We start from the raw sequence: 18,411 nt of genomic DNA, 5'->3' as shown, positions 1-18,411 counted from the left end.
TTTTCATCTACTTTTCAAACCGTCGGGTGAAAACTAAATTCATCTCCCGTAATGACACTGCTTTCTCAGTTCTTTAATTCCATCACTAAAGACCTCATAGCCCACTGACTCCAAACTTGCTCCTTCAGCACTCACACAGATTGACAGCTCACACGGACCTTCCCCCACTCCCTCCGAACACAGCCTGTCTCCCTGCTGAACACACACATGGTCAGTCTCCACCCAAGTGCCCGGTGCCTTTCCGCCTTTGCACTGCTCTGCTGTACCTGCCTCTTCAGTTTAGAACACCACAGCGAATTCTTCAGGAAATCGTATTCCATAAATATTCATATCTAGGGACACAGGAGTTTCATAAGCGCCTATGGTTCTTACCTATACTTTATCATCTGAGCATTTTTTTTTTTACTCTTTTAAAATGATGTGTAACTAGCAAGTTTCTTTACTGTCTGTGCTTGTGATCATTGGCTTTATTCTCAGAGATGCCAACGAATCTTACCAGAGCTAAAAGAAACTGTATTAATAAGATAAATCTACTAGGGGAAATACAGAATACATTCTGACCACACATAAGCCATGTTTACCCTGTGTCCTGCCCTGTACAGAATACTAGTTTCTTTGTGACCAGAATGAACCCATGTCTGCATTTCCCAAACTTCTAACACAGTGATTTACAGTTTGAAAGATTATCATCTGCGGCATGAAGGAAGGAATGGCCAAACCATAACAATATTTTAACTCTGTTCATTGCTCTATTCATTGCTGAATGATGGAACCTGAATCCAAAATTTTTGTGTTTTTAGGGCTGTACCTGCGGCATATGGAGGTTCCCAGGCTAGGGGTCTAATCGGAGCTGCAGCCCCCGGCCTACACCACAGCCACAGCAACGCGGGATCCGAGCCTCGTCTGCAACCTACACCACAGCTCACGGCAATGCCGGATCCTTAACCCACTGAGCAAGGCCAGGGATCGAACCCGAAACCTCATGGTTCCTAATTGGATTCATTTCCACTGCACCAAGACGGGAACTCCTCATTGCTACTTTTAGCATGTGACTTTATTCATAACTTAAATTGACCAAAAAAATGCTTCTAAATTCTAGGCTTAATTTGAAGAGTTTTAGGGTATATTTCATAAAAACATGTTATCAAATTGTATTAGCACATCAATGTAGGCCTTTGCTATTGACCACCTTGTCTGAGGTGTAGGAGAAAAGAATTCTCTCACAACAGATTCCCCACAAAGTTGTACATAGAAAGTAACAATGACGACAGATACAAATCTCTTGATTTTCCATTCTGTAGGCTGAGGGTATTAGCCTCTTGTCCCTGCTGTTACTGCGAAGTATCATTTGCTGCACCTTTTACATTCTTGAAAATATAAACATCTGTATTCTGTTCATGGACTATAAATATATCACCGCTTCTGGAGAACTCATTGTACACCTTACACTTAAACAATGTTATACATCAATTATAATAATGCTGGGGGGGGAGCACAAGAACCTGAGTGCAGCGATTACATTATCAGGATCACTGCCATTAGTTCACTTAAGAGTTACGTGGAATGCTATAATTATATAACCTCCTCTGTGGTTCCCCAAGCAAATCAAGGAGGAATTCTTTTACTAACTGACTGACCATTTCTCAGTATTACGGCACATTTTCATCTGATTTATTATAGTTCTTTTTTAATTTTCCTGGAGTTTTTATAATTCCCCTCTTTTTTTCTTTTCCAGTTGGGAGAGAAAACAGATACTTCCTTCCTTTGGCACATCCCATTGGGTGTGTTTCTTTTAATCTCGTCCAGTCTCTTGCTGAGACACGATGTCTGACTTTTCACATCTTGACACAGATTTTAGGGATCTGGTTTTAGCTATGGTAACAGACATGTGATTCAGGTTCCATCATTCAGACACGGGTGCAGGAGTTTATTCTGGAAGTGAGCTAAAAGAGGAGACAGGTAAGCAAGGGGCATCCATACTGCTGAGATGCCTGGCTGCCCAGGCAGGCTGCCCCTAGGACATTCAGAGGTCAAGGTTCCTTAGTGGGATGGTTGTGAGGGGTGGCGGTGGGAACTGCTGACACATGTGTAGCCAGACAGAGGCTAACTTGTTTTATGGGTTCTCCATATTCCCCCACACACCTTCTCACTAAACTAGGTCAGTGAATACTCTTGTCTAAAGTTAAGAATTCTAGTCACTGCTGAGATTTCTCTCCTTTTTAGTAAGTCCTAGGGGTTTTTTCTTAATCAGTATTGCTTTATAATTTCACATGCTACATCTCTAGGTGGTGTTCTTTTTTGTTCAGTATGATTCACAAGCAAGAAGCTGCCAATTTAAACATTTAAAGGCCCCTTCTTCCATTTCTGTTCTCTCCATCCTTTTAGGAACTCCTTCCAAATCAAACATTATCTCTTTTGGACTGATCTCCTGAACTGTGAATTCTTTTTCCTATATATTTCATCTCTCTTGTTTTTAATCTGAAATCCTTGAGATTTCTATGATGTTATCTTTCAAGGCTTTTGTTGCATTTTAATTTCAGCAATCACTCTACAAATTTCAAAAGGTCTTCTTTACTTTCTATTTCTCTATCGTAACTGCTTTCATATCTTCATGAGAATAATACCTACAGTTATTTTTAGCTATTCTGGATTTGTGTGTTTATTTATTATGTCTTTCCCCCCTTATTACTGCAGGGAAAATCAGATCCTCCAGAACCATATCAACAGGAATTTAAGTTAAACACTCTGAAATCTTAAACTCTACAAATTTCCTCAGCGTTTTACTCTTTGGAACAGTCATCATCATACTTTCGTAATCTTTTGGTATTATTGTGAAGTATTATTTATACTTCCCTACTTTTCAAAAATACACCTGAATTTATTTCTAATGTATTTTTGTTTTCATTTACTGAGACTCACCTTGCTTCCAAAATGTATATTTGACTCTCCTTCAAGTGTCATAGTCCTTTGACTTAAAAAAAAAATTGTCGGAGTTCCTGTCATGGCGCAGTGGTTAACGAATCCAACTAGGAACCATGAGGTGGCGGGTTCGATCCCTGGCCTTACTCAGTGGGTTAAGGATCCAGCGTTGCCATGAGCTGTGGTGTAGGTTGCAGACGCAGCTCGGATTCCGTGTTGCTGTGGCTGCGGTGTAGGCTGGCGGCTATAGCTCCGATTAGACCCCTAGCCTGGGAACCTCCATATGCCACAGGAGCGGCCCAAGAAATGGCTTAAAGACAAAAACATACAAAAAAAACCAAAAATTGTTTGCTAGTGAGTACAAGACCCAACCTTCCAGGTAAACCCAAAACAATTCCAGTAGGAACAGAGAGGTGTTATTCTCTTTCTGGGTGGATTTATTCCCTCCTTTCATCCTGCATGCTGGTAGTCAGCAAATGACGAGTCATACTTCCAAGTTCTGAGTAGGATATGGAGGAATATAAAATAGATTATTTGTCTGTAAACATGATTTTTAAGTGGAAGATTACATCTTATGGCAAGCAAGAAGGCCTCAGACTACTTAGTCTGGGGTCTCTAAATGACATATTAAGATGGTTAGACCCCAACGCCAAACTACATGCCAACTTATAATTCAGATGAATTCATTTAGGACAAGTCTGATTTTTTCCCCAGGGTCAAGATCTGACTAAACTTAATTATATAGGGAAATGGTACTATGGTGGATGAAACAGGCAATTTGTTCTGTATGCAGAAATTCAACAAAAATGCCCCTTCTTTTCCTAGGAGTCTTGCAGCCCAGAGGCTTACTGGGGGCTGTGATTTTTGTCTTTTGCTGCTTCAACCTCGAAACACATTCTGGGATGAGGTTTTCTCTCTCTCTCTCACACACACACACACACACACACACACACACACACACACAGAGGCATGTAAAACTGAATCACTTTGCTGTACAGCAGAAATTAAGGCAACATTGTAATCCAACTATGCTTCAATAAAATTAACAAACAGAAAGTTTCTTTATCCACTTTCCATCTTGTAGAAATTCATTGAAATCTCTCCGTTTTCATTAATGAAAGCTTATGACTATTAATTTGCTGTCGTTTCAACAGAGTCTCCTGAGGAAGAGCAGATGAAGGCAATGGTTCATCCACTATTCTGGACCAGGGGTCTCAGTGAATTTTCCGTAGTGCAGCCTTTCCTTCAGTTATTTAACTAATGTTTAGGAACATTCCTGCCGCAAAAACACCATAGAAGGTATAAGAATGAGTAAGACGTGTTCTCCACCTTGGATGAAATTACGGCCTATTAAGTGGGAAAGAATAAAAAGGCCATAATACACACTCTGGCAGACACACTCTGGCAGAATATCATAAAATTCCACACGAGCTCATAGAAGGGAGAAATCACAGTAAATGTGGAGCTTAAAAATATTCCTGAGGAGAGAGAATCTTAGGTTTAGCAGAATTCTCTAGGAAGGCAGAAGAAATAAATTCAAGGCAGAGGGAATAACATTAAAAAAGATGTAGAAGGCGGAAACCACAAGTATATTTAGGATCGTGTTGTTTGGAGAACATGATGTATGTGAGAGAAGCAGGAGAAATAGGGATAAAAAGCACATTAGGACTAGAGAGCTTAGAGGGGCTCAATAAATAAAGCGGACATACTTAAATCCCATTCGATAATGAAAGATGAGCTGTCAAAGGCTCTCCAAGTAGAGAACTGTCAGGCCGAGTAGTGTCTACACGTCTCAAAATACATTTCCTAGAAGAATGTTCTAGCTGACCTTTGAATAGCGGTGCTTAGGAAAAACATTTCTCGATAATCAGACTGATTTCGGATACATCTAATAACAGGTATTTCTGTGGAGGTTTTCAGTACATGTTAATTTATATAAAAGAAAAATAAGAGTAATGTTCAGCTGTATATTGTTTCCCTGTCTCGCGATTACCTCCGTCCAGACATCCAGTCTTGAAGTGTGTGTGTGTGTGTGTGTGTGCGTGTGTGTGTGTGTGTGTGTGTGTGTGTGATGGGAGGCATGGAGAAAGGGCCATCGGGGATATACAATCTTTCTTAATTGCCAGGGTCAAAGAAGCAGGCTTCCATGGAACCCCCAGCAGAACTATTTTCTGTAAAATGGAGTTCCGTTATTTTTCCTCTATTCTTCCTGGACAAACCTAGTAAAGTGGCAGCCTCGACCAGGCTTCGCGTTCTTATCATCTTCTTATGTGTTCACAAGGCATCAAGGTGAAAAAGTCTCCATCGTCCAAAATTGTTTCCTCAGAACTTCCCAGAGACTAGTGACCCACTAATCCTGTTGCTTCTGTCTTCATCTTAAGCCTTCTATATTGTTAACTATCCAGTTCTTTCCAGAAATTCTTGCTGCTTTTTATTCTGTTAGACTACACTGCATTTACTTTTTCTTCCACTTGTTTCCTAAAAGGAATAATTTCTCAAGGAAAAGTCTTAAGTTGCCACTTCTCCCAATTCCCCACCATTTCTGCTTTCACCTTAATGAGCCCCGATTCCCACTCAGGACCTAGGAGTAGCATCAATCCCACCATCAGAGACAGCTGCATCAGAAAGCGAACACACCCAGTACCAAGCTCCTTCTCCTTCCCCAGACCATGCAGTTCACAGTTCTTCAGCCGTCCAGCCGAAGTGTGTGAAGATATATTCTTCTTCTTCTTTTCTTCTTTTTCTGTTCTACATCCATATCCAATCAGTGGCTAAGAGCTGTAAATCTTAACTGTGATATTTTTCTTATCAATTATCTCTTTCCTTCCCACTGATTATTACTAAGACCAAAAATATTACCTCTTAGGTGGGACTGGTGAAATAAGGAAATGTTTTTGTGAAAGTAAATGGGAAGGAAAGGAAAAAATAAATTTTGATAAAGATGAAACGTCATCAAGATGGGTCAGCTGAATGTCCATCCACTGTTCTGATAATTTGGCATTTCCTTGCTAAAATCATCATCGTCCATGTTTGATAGCCTATAGTAATATTTGTCCAAAAATAAACTTGTGCTCATCTCTCTCACAAGAGCGCCAAATAAATCAAAATATGAATTTAACAACCAATAGGAAATATCACCGCCAAGAGCACTGAACACTCAAATGTAAATGAGGTGAGTGAGAAGAGAAAACTGTGAAGGGCTAACATACAGAGCAAACTCTCAGTGAGTTAAAGGAGCACAGTTCTTTGAAGTCATGTAAAGCTGACATCAAATGGAGCAAGAATGAGCAGATTAACACACAGGAAAAGAAAATGTAAGATCATAAGAGTATTAAAAGTCTTGGCAGCTGCAATGGTCAGGGTCCTGTCTAAACTGCCATAGGGACTCCAAAACATAAGACAAATTTAAAAAATTAACATTCCCCATATGCCAGTACAGAGGCAGGGAATTCATATCTAATATATGGCTTCCGTCCTTGTTCCCATTTCCGCAGGCTGAAGGAAGAAGAGAATAAGAGAAGGCTGAGAGTGGTTAAGTGGGTAAACCTAATTCTAACACCTAATTCTAAGGCTGAATTAGGAACTTCACTTTCACCCAGTCCTAAGGCAGGCCTGTCACTACAAGAGCTGGCCTTTCTATCTCCAATTCTTGCTTTCTTTGTCTGTCTTCGCTGTCCCCAGACTCACATTTATTATTTCCCTTAAATAGCTACAATCAACAAAAACACTTCATTGAAAAGATACTTTTAAATTAGACTAACTTAGGTTTTATATTATAATTTATTTCAGTGCTTGCTGGGTTTTAAAGTCTTAGCTTCTTTTTTCACTTTGTGTCAACTAATAAAAGTACCCAACAGCTTGTGAATATCAACTATTTTTAGTTAAAAGTACCATTTATTACAGAATAAACTTTTAATAACATGATTCTCCTTTTTTAATGGGGAGATTTGAGTATGCCTGTAAGCTTTGTTTTTGATGAGTGGTTTGATAATCCTTGCATAAAGCATTTTTTAGACTACTCAACACCTTCCCCATTATACTACTTAATTTAGCTTCCAAGTCTGTTCTTTTATTATTAAATCAGTATGTTTGAGCTCTTTAGTTTCTGCTGATGCTCAAAGGAAAAATTTCAAACATGTTCTGTTAATAAGAGAATCTTTACTACTTTCAATTAATGTGTAATACAGAAGACTTGATACAAATTACTGTGGTCAATCAGTATTCTTAATAAAATAGATATATTAAATTAAGTGATCTGTTTGGATGACTATATTCAAGTAATGGTATTTATCTGATTAAAGTATTACATCTAAAATACATAAAAACTCTTACAATTCAATAATTAAAGATATATGTGATTAGAAAAAGGGTAAAGGATTTGAATTGGATTTTCTCCAAAGATGATATGAACGTGGCCAATAAACACACAAAATAATGCTCAATATTTTTAGCCACGAGGGAAATGCAAATCAAAACCACTAGATACCACTTTGCATCCACTGGTTACGATGAAAAAGTCAAATTATAGCAAGTGTTGCTGAGGATATGAAGAAATTCGAACCATGATGACATTGCCGCTGGGAAGGTAAGATTCTACAGTCTCTTTTGAAAACAGTATGGCAGCTCCTAAAAAGGACTAACCAGAGTTACCCAATGACCCGGCAGTTCCACTCCTAGATACAGACCCAAAGATATTACAGCACGTGTCTCCCAAGATCCCGACATTAATGTTAAGGTCATCCTTGTTCACAGTGCTCGAAACAACCCAAATACCCATCAGCTGATGAACAGAAAAATAACATGAGATATAACCGTTCAAGGGAAAATTATTCCTCTGTAAAATGGAATGAAGTACTGATGTATATTACAATATGGATGCATTAAAAATTCTATGCCAATTGAGGAGTTCCCTTCGTGGCGCAGCGGTTAACGAATCCGACTAGGAACCATGAGGTTGCGGGTTTGATCCCTGGCCTTGCTCAGTGGGTTAAGGATCCCGTGTTGCTGTGGCTCCGGTGTAGGATGGCAGCTACAGCTCCGATTCGACCCCTAGCCTGGGGACCTCCATATGCCGCGGGAGTGGCCCAAGAAATGGCAAAAAGACAAAAAAAAAAAAAAAAAAAAAAAAAAATTCCATGCCAATTGAAAGAAGCCAGTCCAACACCAACCAAACAAAAGCACATACTGTATGATTCCATTTATACGCAAGATGCAATGTCCAGATAGGAAAATCTTTCGTCAAAGAGTAGATTTGTGTTTGCCGATGGTCAAAAAGGTTTGGATAAAATGTGAGTGATGGCCAAAAGGTAAGGATTTATTTGCAGGGTGATGAGAATATTCAGGAGTTAAGAGAGACAGTTGCACAAGTCTAGGAATATACAAAAAAGCATTACTTATAGCCTTTAATAAGTGAATTATGTGGTTGTGAATTACATCTCAATAAAGTTGCTATAAAGTTATTTTGGTTGCCTACAGCATTTATTGTGGCACTTAATTGGGAAATAACTTTGCAGGTCAATCTTACCTATGGGAAATCCTTAATTACGTGGCAACAATATCTTCAACATCACTTTCTTTTTCTTTTGTTTTCCTTTCTTTTCTTTTCTGGCCTGCACCTACAGCATATGGAAGTTCCGAGGCTAGGGGTTGAATTGGAGCTGCAGCTGCTGGTCTACACCTCAGCCACAGCAATGGAGGATCTGAGTTGCATCTGCAACCTATGCCACAGCTCATGGCAACACTGGATACTTAACCCACTGGGCGAGACCAGGGATGGAACCTGCATCCTCATGGATACTAGTAGGGTTGGTTACTGCTGAGTCACAACGGGAACTCCCTGAAATTCTTTTTAAATTTATTTTAAGTGCAGTGTATTCACCAGGCAATACTGTGTGCCAATAAATGATATTTACTAGGAGTTGGAAGATGTAATTTAACCAGTCTATAAAGACTGATGTGCGTGAGTGCTGATGGACCTTATTTTATCATTTGTGCAACAATGAGCCTGGGCGAGATACTCAGCTCTACGGCTCTATGATCCTAAGACAAAGATGGATGACAAGATAATGAATCCATGTGATAGGTTCTATGAATGTTCAGTCGGTGTCAAAATAGTTTTGTGTTCTGTTCAATTCCACGAAAATGCTGAGTATACTTCCATCCAAAAAAAAAACAATTTCATTCATGATCCTGTTACATTTTTTCCACTGTACATCTTCAAGGCTTGTAAATGTATAAGAATAGAAATATTTATATTCAGAACTTTGAGAAAATTGCTCCTGGGAAACTCTTTCTGTCTCAATAGAGCAGAGAAGTAATTAAGAGGTAAGAGAATAAAATCTTATTAAAAATACCACAGGGTATTTACTACTTTTCAGTTAGCAATTTCCTCCATCTAGCACTAAATCCCAGGAAAGAATTTTCCTCTTCCTTGATTTATTTGACTTGGCACTTCACTTAAATAACTATCAATTAACTTGCAAAATCGAAATAATCATAACCACAAGTAGCACAGTGGAATTTGCTTAGAAAATCAACATTTTGTCTAAAATACCAAGTAAGGAATAGGAAAAGCACGAAGTGCAGTGCCATATTTGTCTCCTTAAATAGAGCAGGTAACTATGTTCACTGATTGTATTTTCCTAACTCATTGGAGTCAAAACCAACCTCTATATTTCATGAAACTCCATCCAAATAAACAAACAGGAAAAAAAGTTCTGATGATAGAATTTCCCTCAACACCTTGAAACTCATATTAAAACTTATTTCTTTTAGACTACATTAGCTAATTTTATCGACTACTTTGTTACCATTCTATAATGAGTGTATAATTTTATTTATTTATTTTTTTTGTCTTTTTGCTATTTCTTGGGCCGCTCTCGCGGCATATGGAGGTTCCCAGACTAGGGGTCAAATCGGAGCTGTAGCCACCGGCCTACGCCAGAGCCACAGCAACACGGGATCCGAGCCGCGTCTGCAACCTACACCACAGCTCACGGCAACGCCGGATCGTTAACCCACTGAGCAAGGGCAGGGATCGAACCCGCAACCTCATGGTTCCTAGTCGGATTCGTTAACCACTGCGCCACGACGGGAACTCCTATAATTTTAATTTTGAGCTCATTTGTGTACACACAGCTTTCAGATAAAAACTTACCTCAGAAATAGAAAAAATTGGCTTTAAGACCTTATAATAATCTTGGTTTTTTTTCTTTTTAAGTTTTTATTTGCTGAGACTAATCTTGCAAACAGAAGCAATGCCCTAATCTCAGGCCTCTCAAACGATGTAAACACTTAGAATTCAGGACAAAGAAACTAATCTCAAGATTATTTAGAAAAGACGCATCACTGTCATGGGGGGGTCTCAGACTCCACAGCAGGTCTGTACTGGTCCGTCTCTCTGTTTGCCTGTCTATGGACGATGATAACACAGAAATACAAGCATAGGTGCATGTCTAGCTGTATACCTTGGCTTGCAGTATTTCTCAATCACATAACTGCACTTAAACTGTTTTTTAATCATTTAAAATGCATTATCTTAAAGAAAAAATATACTTACTGCCCTCTAGAGGTATGAACCAGCAGTGTAATGAGTGTAGAGGTTGCTGGGCATATACAGTTTAAAGCTAACATGGCGTATTTAAACTCTTCTTCACAAACAACATGATCTGTTTGAAATAAAATAGGTAAATTAGAATAATTTACCTTGGGTAGTAAGAACTTAAAATAATACGAAAAATAAGGACAATGAATACAATTACCCACGTTTCCACAAAAATACACTTGTTTTGGAGATGCTTTTACAGGTGCAATTTTATCCCCAGGGAAAAGGTTTCGTTAGAGAAGGTATCTAGACTACGAGGTAAATGACTGAGAGGTCCTGGGCTTCTAGACCCAAGTCTGTGTTTACTAACATTCAGTTTTTAGCAAATGTTTATTTTTTTCCTAGACCTCATCTGTACAAGGAAGTGAGGTGAAAGCAGGTTGGAGGTACAGTATGGAAAATAAGTCAGAGACTGTATAAAGCCCCTTTGGTTCTGATACTTCGTGTTGGTATGAAGCACAATAGTACTGGGATTTAAAAGATAATTGATTTATCCAATTCATAGTCACACAACATAAAGACTTCGAGTAACTATTAAAAGATGTGGCAGACAATATTTGCACAATATATGAGTAATAGGTTTTGTACACTCAAAACAACTGTAGTATCAATCAATAAAACTTATTCTGGAAATAAACATAAATTTAAATTATCCTTTAACCTCAGGACCTATGTCATAAATTCAAAAGATGAGAGAGTCCAGTCAGGAAAGAGAATACACGCATAAAAAGAAATTCAATGACATGAAAAAAAAAAAGAGTGCTAGATATAGTGGCACATGGGGGAGAGTGCAGGTCATATTAAAGGAAGCTGATGCCACTCAGCCCAGTTTTAGGGAAACAATTAAAGCACTGTTTGTTGGGAGGAAAAAATTTTCCCTTCCAAGTACACTATCACAGCCAGTATTGGAAATAAAGACCATGTTTAAAGTTCCAAGAAAATAAATATTCTTAGGCAGAAAATAGCAGTTTTAGCTAAATTAAGAAACAGAAGGTTGCATCTGTAAGTCAGTCAGATCCATAAACTGAACACATACATCAATTTATGAAGAAATAGGAGTACTTGAGAGGTGGTTCAGCAAATGCTCCAGACAAAGAATAACTTTACTCTGTTTATGTAACGTGAGTTAACATATGAAAGGGCCGATTTTTTTTTTCTTTTTCTTTCACGTCTTTATTTTTCTCTTACACATTTTATGGAAGAAATTGTATGCTTAGGGTTGCACATCAGGATTTATTCTTTAAAAAATGAAGAATCTGCTAACAATGTCTCTTCTCATTTTAGCTTTTTTCATTTTTCTCTTTTTTAAAATGTTGTTTTAATTTATAATTTTAAAATTTTTATGGCCACACCTGCAGCATATGGAAGTCCCAGGCTAGTGGTTGAATTGGAGCTGCAGCTGGAGCCTACTCTACAGCACAGCAACTCAGGATCCGAGCTGCAGCTTGCAGCAACACTGGATCTTTAACCCACTGAGTGAGGCCAGGGATTGAACCCACATCCTCACAGACACTATGTCGGGCTCTTAACCTGCTGAGCAACAACAGGGAGTCAGTCCTATGTCTCTCTCTCTGTTTTTTCTTTTTTTTGCTTGTCGATATATTATAATGATACTTTTTAAGGGACATCTCGATAATACATAGCCATGATACTTAACATTTTGGAGGAAGGCAGACAGATTGTAAATCCAATTTGGAATGCTGAAGAGTATATAAAATATCTGCAAAAGAACAGTGACTTAAACCACTACTTCAATCTATCTCAAAACAATGTTTGAGGGTGTATGCCCATCGGTGAAAATAAGGTAACTCAACGGCTAAATGCAGAATGTTATTACTTTAGAATCATACGATAGCCAAACACATGGGATTCATAAATTTCAAACCAAACACTGGAACATATGATTTAAGAAAAATGTGTAATTTATTACGACATAGGACAGAATACTTAAAAATCCAGCTACCAGAAAACTTAGAAGGTGTGATGACCATATATGTTTTTGCCTTTGGTTTAATGTACAAACCGTATTTCTCCTAGTAGGGGACCATTAAAAAATGTGGTCGTTGTGAGCAAGTTTGAAACTACCTCATCTTACTTTCTTTCAGTGGTTAAAGAATTTTTAAAAACTGACTCCCCTTCCCTCCCTTTTCCTCAATGAATGTGTGCATCGACATTCAGTTGGAGATGGCTGAAGGAAGATAGTGTTGCACTGGCTAATTTTAAAAACTATCCAAATCAGTGAGAAATGAAAGAAGGGGAAGATTAGTAAGTTTTAGGTAGTCATTTTTATCCTGTGTATGCATGTTTCTACAGGTAAGTAAGTTTTTACAGCGTCTACTAGCCCATCAAGCAATGTACACATTCCTGGAGGCAATTTTATACATAGATACAAGTATGTTTGGCACTGTTTTAGCAAATACTAAATTTTTTAGGAAGACACCTACTGTGTGCATTGAGGACGCTTATTTTGTGTCGTATGGTATGTGAGTCATTAATACAAATATTGCTAGTGTCAGTAGTGGGCACATACTTGGTGCAAGCATCTATCTTTTGCGTTGCCTGTTTTTTGGTTATTCATACCTGAGCATTTATATATTAAAATATACGCTTTCTTGCTATTAATATTTCCTTTCTGTTTCTCCTTCATATTACAATTAGGACATTGCATTCATTATTTAAAATATATTCATGGTAGATAGCTATGTTTACTCTGGATTTCATTCCAGCATAGAAAGGGAAGTGAAACGAAATATTTATTGAAAACGATCATCTAGATTAATGAGTTAATGCATAATCTTAGATTAGATAAAAAGAAAAATTGGTACTTTTTTCTTTTTATGGCCACCCCTGCAGCATATGTAAGTTCCTGGCCTAGGGGTCCAATCAGAGCTGCAGCTGCCAGCCTACACCACAGCCCCAGAAATGCTGGATCCAAGACACATCTGCGACCTATGCTGCCGCTTGCAGCAATGCTGTGTCCTTAACCCACCGAGTGAGGCCAGGAATTGAACTCGCATCCTCACAGACACTATGACTGGCTCTTAACCTGCTGAGCCACAAAGTGAACTCCTCGGTACCCTTTGTATAAAGAAAACACTGTTTAATCAATATGTATAATTGGCACAGGAAAAGAAATATGAAAGAATAACAATCTTAAATTTCATAAATTATAGAAAGCTGAAAAAATTCAGTAAAATGTAATGGACTATATTTCTAGACCTTTCTTCCCAGGTCCAAATCCATCTATCCTTCTTGGACATTTTTTGAATACCTACCACTACCCCCAACCCGAATTTAAAAACTGAGAACAGTCTTTCATCCTCCTTGGCCCTCGTTTCCCAATGTCACCTGATTGCCAAGATCCATTATTTATATCGTTAAAGTTCTCCGTCTCTCTCTCCCTCCCGCGCCCTGATTCCCACTCTCACTAATTTCTGCAGGCTTCAGATCCTTATCTATACTCTTAAGGGAAAGAGATCAGCTTTCAGAATTAAAACAAAAAAACAAAAAAACTTCATCTACCAGATTCTATGCAATATATGCACGGAGCAACCTATGCTTTAAAACATTATTATTTCTGTAGTTAAATGGATGGATATTGACAACTAATTTAAAAATAAAGTTCAGTGCAAAGATCACTACCAAATAAATTCAGGTCGTGTCAGATTTTACCACCAACAGAAATACTAAAATATTTTCTTTTTACAGAATTTCCTGGATTGGGGAATCAGGCTAAGGGACGGTGGACCTTTATTCAAACTCTGATAATCTCTCACCTGGGGCAATTAAGCCACTCCCTAATTGCTCTTCCTGTTTTCCAATTCTGCAGCTTCCCACCTATCCCCCTTCTAAAACTGTGCTGGCTAATACAGTTGCTTCAGCCATAAAAAAGAGCAAAATAATGTCATTTGCACAACATGGACGGACCTAGAGACGATCATACTGACGAAGTCAGACAGAGAAAGACAAAAACCATATGAGATCACTTACATGTGGAATCTAAAAAAAACAAAAACAAAAACAAATGAGCTTATATATGAACTTAAATAGACTCAGACATAGAAAACAAACTTAGGGTTATCAAAGGGGAAAGAGGTAGGGAGGGATGAATTGGGAGTCTGGGATGGATACTACTATATTCATACTATTATATATAAAATAGATAAACGACAAAGACCTACTGTATGGCACGGGGAACTCTACTCAATATTGTATAATAGCCTATATGGGGAAAGAATCTGTAAGTATATATATGTGTGTATATATATGTGTGTGTGTGTATATATATGTATATAACTGAATCGCTTTGCTGTACAACTGAAACTAACACAACACTGTCAATCAAATATACTTCAATAATAAATAAGTAAAAAATAAAACTGTGCTGGCCAATACAGTTGCCTTTGCCACGTGTGCCTATTTAAATTTAACTAAACTACAACTGAACACAGATAAAAGTTCAATAACAATAAGGTTCTCAACAACGCTTGTGACTAGTGGCTACAGCATTAAATAAACAAGGCAAATTCAGAGTTCAGAATATTTCCATTATCACCCCTAACTAAACAGTGCTGTTTGATCTGCCAAACGGATTAATGACCTTTCATGACTCCTAAAGTTTATAGGACATATTCCGAACTCCTTAAGATACCATTCCTGGACTGTTCGAATTCGGGCAAATCTCACTAACACAATATACCACTGCTGTCATGTCCCTTCTCGGTCATAATGCTGCTAAAATCATTCCTCCGTAATAACAGGAGAGAAGGGAGACCGTGCGGGTGGACACACACGCTGGTGTATAGATACGAAGGCAGATGTTCGTGAAAATCTTGGTTTTCTTCCTACGGTTCTATTTTCCTAGGGAAACAGGTGGAAATGATGATTAGAAAGAGGCTGGAGGTGAGAGGAGGAAACGAGGCAGAGCTGTTTAAAGGAGTGGTAGAAGAAACAAAATTGAGAGGCCAGAGTGATGGTTTGGCAGCTTCTAGACCCCTGGAAACCAGCGCTCATGAGTTCAGGTGGGAACGACCTGCAGCTTGTCTTTTGTGTGTTTTCTTTCCTCTGACCACATTCAAATGCATGGCGGTAAATACTTAGACCACAGAGAGAGTGCACTAGCGTTAATTTTTGACCAACAAGTTGAACTTGTGGAAAGATGGTCAACAAACCGTGGCTGAACTGAAATCGTGGGTTATAAAGCTGCGCCAGGGAAGAGATATGCATGCTAAAAAGGCAGGGAAGACAGGACCAATGGGTGAAAATGCGGTCGAATCAACACACGGCGAGTCCCAGTGTAGTCCCCAGACAGTCGGAGCTCTGCATTAGAGGACGCGAGCGAGAAAGGCGCTTCAGAAAGGAGGGGCTGGGAAAACAGAGAAGACGGTGGGGTCGCATTTGCTGGTAATGACATGATCTAGGAAGGATGCGCCTGGTGCGGAGAGAGGATGGTGAGCAAGGACAGTGGAAGGAGGGAAATCCGAGAAACCCACGTCTGGGGACTGAAAGAAGCATTTCCACGGCTGTCTACGTCATTAACTATTATGACCAAGTAGTTCGAAAAAAGGGACAGTGAGCTAGGAGACAAGCAATTTTTCAGCTCATTTTCTTTTTATGGCCACACCCACGGCACATGGAAGCTCCCCAGCCAGGGACTGAATCCGAGCTGAAGCTGTGACCCTCACGGCAGCTATGGCGGCACCAGATCCTTTAACCCACTGTGCTGGGCTTGCAATGGAACCCACGCCTCTATAGTGATCCAGGCTGCTGCAGTTTGATTCTTAACCCATTGTGCCACGGAAACAAAATTGAGAGACACAGGGTGATTGTTTGGCAGCTTCTAGACCCCTGGAAATTAGCTCAATTTTTTTTTTCATCAGCTACTTACAGTTCCTTTTTGGGGACATTTCAAGTCACAAACTGCCAATTTTTATCAAACGATTTTCTAAGTAAAGACAGAAGACCACATTATATAAAATTTACGTACTATAGAGATGCACAATGTAAAATTGTATCTATGGCAGAAACGGCTCTTTGCCCATTACCCATTTTCCCTTCTGAGTGCAGAAACAACATGTCTGTGGACACACGTCTGGAACAGGTGGTGGAAAGGGCGAGAATGCTAACGTGGGTTGACAGCTCCTTGCTAATGGTAGTCAGGTGTATACAGAGAAATGATCAGAGGTAAGAACCGATCACTCTGCAAGCAGAGAGGGAAGGGAACAGAGCTCTCTCGTAAGGAGGGAATTGTTTGCTTGAAGCCAGAAATCTAAGAGTCTGGGAATCTGGACTGTTGCAGAACCAAAAGAGTGAATAGTACCCTACGCAGCAAGAGATGACATTTCTCTTTCAGAGCCTTTATCAGAGGCCTCCCGTTAAGACTTTTCAGCCAGATCAATAAAGCTGGACCTGTTGCCGAGATCAGATAAAAGTGATGCCTTCCCAATCAATGAGCCAATTGTTTCGGATGAAAAACCTGTTGTTTCAGATGATGACGAGCTAAGTGCCATTACAGCAGAGAGGGTAATCTGGACAGGGCGCCGGTAGCCAGCAAATAAATCAGGTGCTCAGAAAGTCCTTGGGAAAGAACTTTGGCCACAATTACTGAGACATGAGAAGGACTGGAGGAAATCTTTTCCAATTTCAACATTCTCTGGAGCCACAGAAAACAGCGAACAAGGACCCATGCTTACGAACAGTCCTTCTCTAAGAGCAGAACGGGTGTCTAATCAAAACATTCACTGCAAGTCTCAGAAAGGCATGTCCCGCAGGCATTCACTATTGCCATGGACCAATGTCTGCTGTGAGTCTCCCTTTCTTCTTTCCAAAAACCAATATGAAATTGCAGTTATCTTGCTCTGCTATGGTTTATGCACAGGTAGGGAGGTGAGGGTAGCTGCCTCTTGTACTAGTGTCATCTAGAACTCTGCGGTGTGGGGAATTCTGAACTTTGAGTTGGATGTAGCCATTGAGGCAACTTTGGAGAATTTTGCATACTAACAGATGAGTATCTTATCACATAGGGAAAATACTGTACATGGGTACCTGGCGGCTACAAAGATCTGACCTGCGGCTGAAATGACCATCGCTCCCTGTTCATCCTCTTCTTCTTCTTTTAGTAAGAGAGGCTCTCATCTCCCCTCCTCCATCCCCAGGTTTTAGCAGGGTGTGTGTCTACCCAGGTAGAAATGACATGCCTCAGCCCCCCTTTTATATGGTTCCTAGACCAGGTTTGGTAAACCTCTGGATTACTGTTGTATAGACAAAACCACTTTCCCTAAATGCCTTCCTTCTGGCTGATGAGATTACACATGTGGCAAAGGCCTGGGTTTGATGATGCAAAGGTAACTCCTTAGCAACGATCAAGTCTGTCCATCCTTCCTTTCTAATTTCCCACCTTTGCTGAAGAAAGCACTTCCTCTTTCAAAATTATAAGCACTCTGTCTTATATTTTCCTCTCCCCCTTTTTAAGCTTCCGTTTGTTGTGATTCAGCTCTTCTCCCGTGTGGCCGGTTGTTCCAGCACAAGCACATGAGAGGAAATGGTGTCACCTCCAAGCGTGCCAAACCCTAGGCGAGGTCCGGATCCCTCACAGTCTAGCTTGCCTTATCTTTAAAATGGGACTACTAATCGTATTACCCCATACAGTTTTCTGAGGAGAAAAGTAGATACTGAGGATAAACTGCTGAGCAGGATTCTAAACAGGTGCTTCTAATGATCCCACTCCTGCATTATTAAAAATAAAAAAAATTCAATAAACCATCTTGAGATAGTGTCGACAAGACTATTTAAAAATTTAAGCAGCAAAATGATACGACTCTATTATTATAACAATTAAACCATGATCCTAGTTTCATACAAATGCTGACTTTTGCATATATGTTCGTGTG

At 39.4% G+C, this 18,411-nt stretch overlaps 1 protein-coding gene across 50 annotated transcripts in view; it reads right to left on the bottom strand.

The window, feature by feature from the left end:
* Window positions 1-18,411, bottom strand: part of KCNT2 (potassium sodium-activated channel subfamily T member 2) — a 339,459-nt gene that overhangs the window by 98,992 nt on the left and 222,056 nt on the right. For 42 of the 50 annotated variants that reach the window (XR_014817188.1, XR_014817189.1, XR_014817194.1 and 39 more), the window contains one exon: window positions 10,478-10,586. The exons of the other annotated variants lie outside the window; for them this stretch is intronic. Coding sequence is in view for 25 of the 42 variants with exons in the window: in XM_084978993.1 (XP_084835119.1) it covers window positions 10,478-10,586 (109 nt within the window). In the remaining 17 variants the exon portion in view is untranslated. The remainder of the gene's footprint in view (window positions 1-10,477; window positions 10,587-18,411) is intronic. 50 annotated transcript variants of the gene reach the window in all.

The sequence above is a fragment of the Sus scrofa genome, chromosome 10 (genome assembly GCF_054392235.1).
Source record: "Sus scrofa isolate SSC_HxYL_T2T_F1_AM1 chromosome 10, Sscrofa_HxYL_maternal_Yorkshire_Landrace_v2.0, whole genome shotgun sequence".
Classification (NCBI taxonomy): Eukaryota; Metazoa; Chordata; class Mammalia; order Artiodactyla; family Suidae; genus Sus; species Sus scrofa.
The sequence above is the reverse complement of the archived record's forward strand: the minus strand, read 5'-3'. Positions and strand labels throughout refer to the sequence as shown.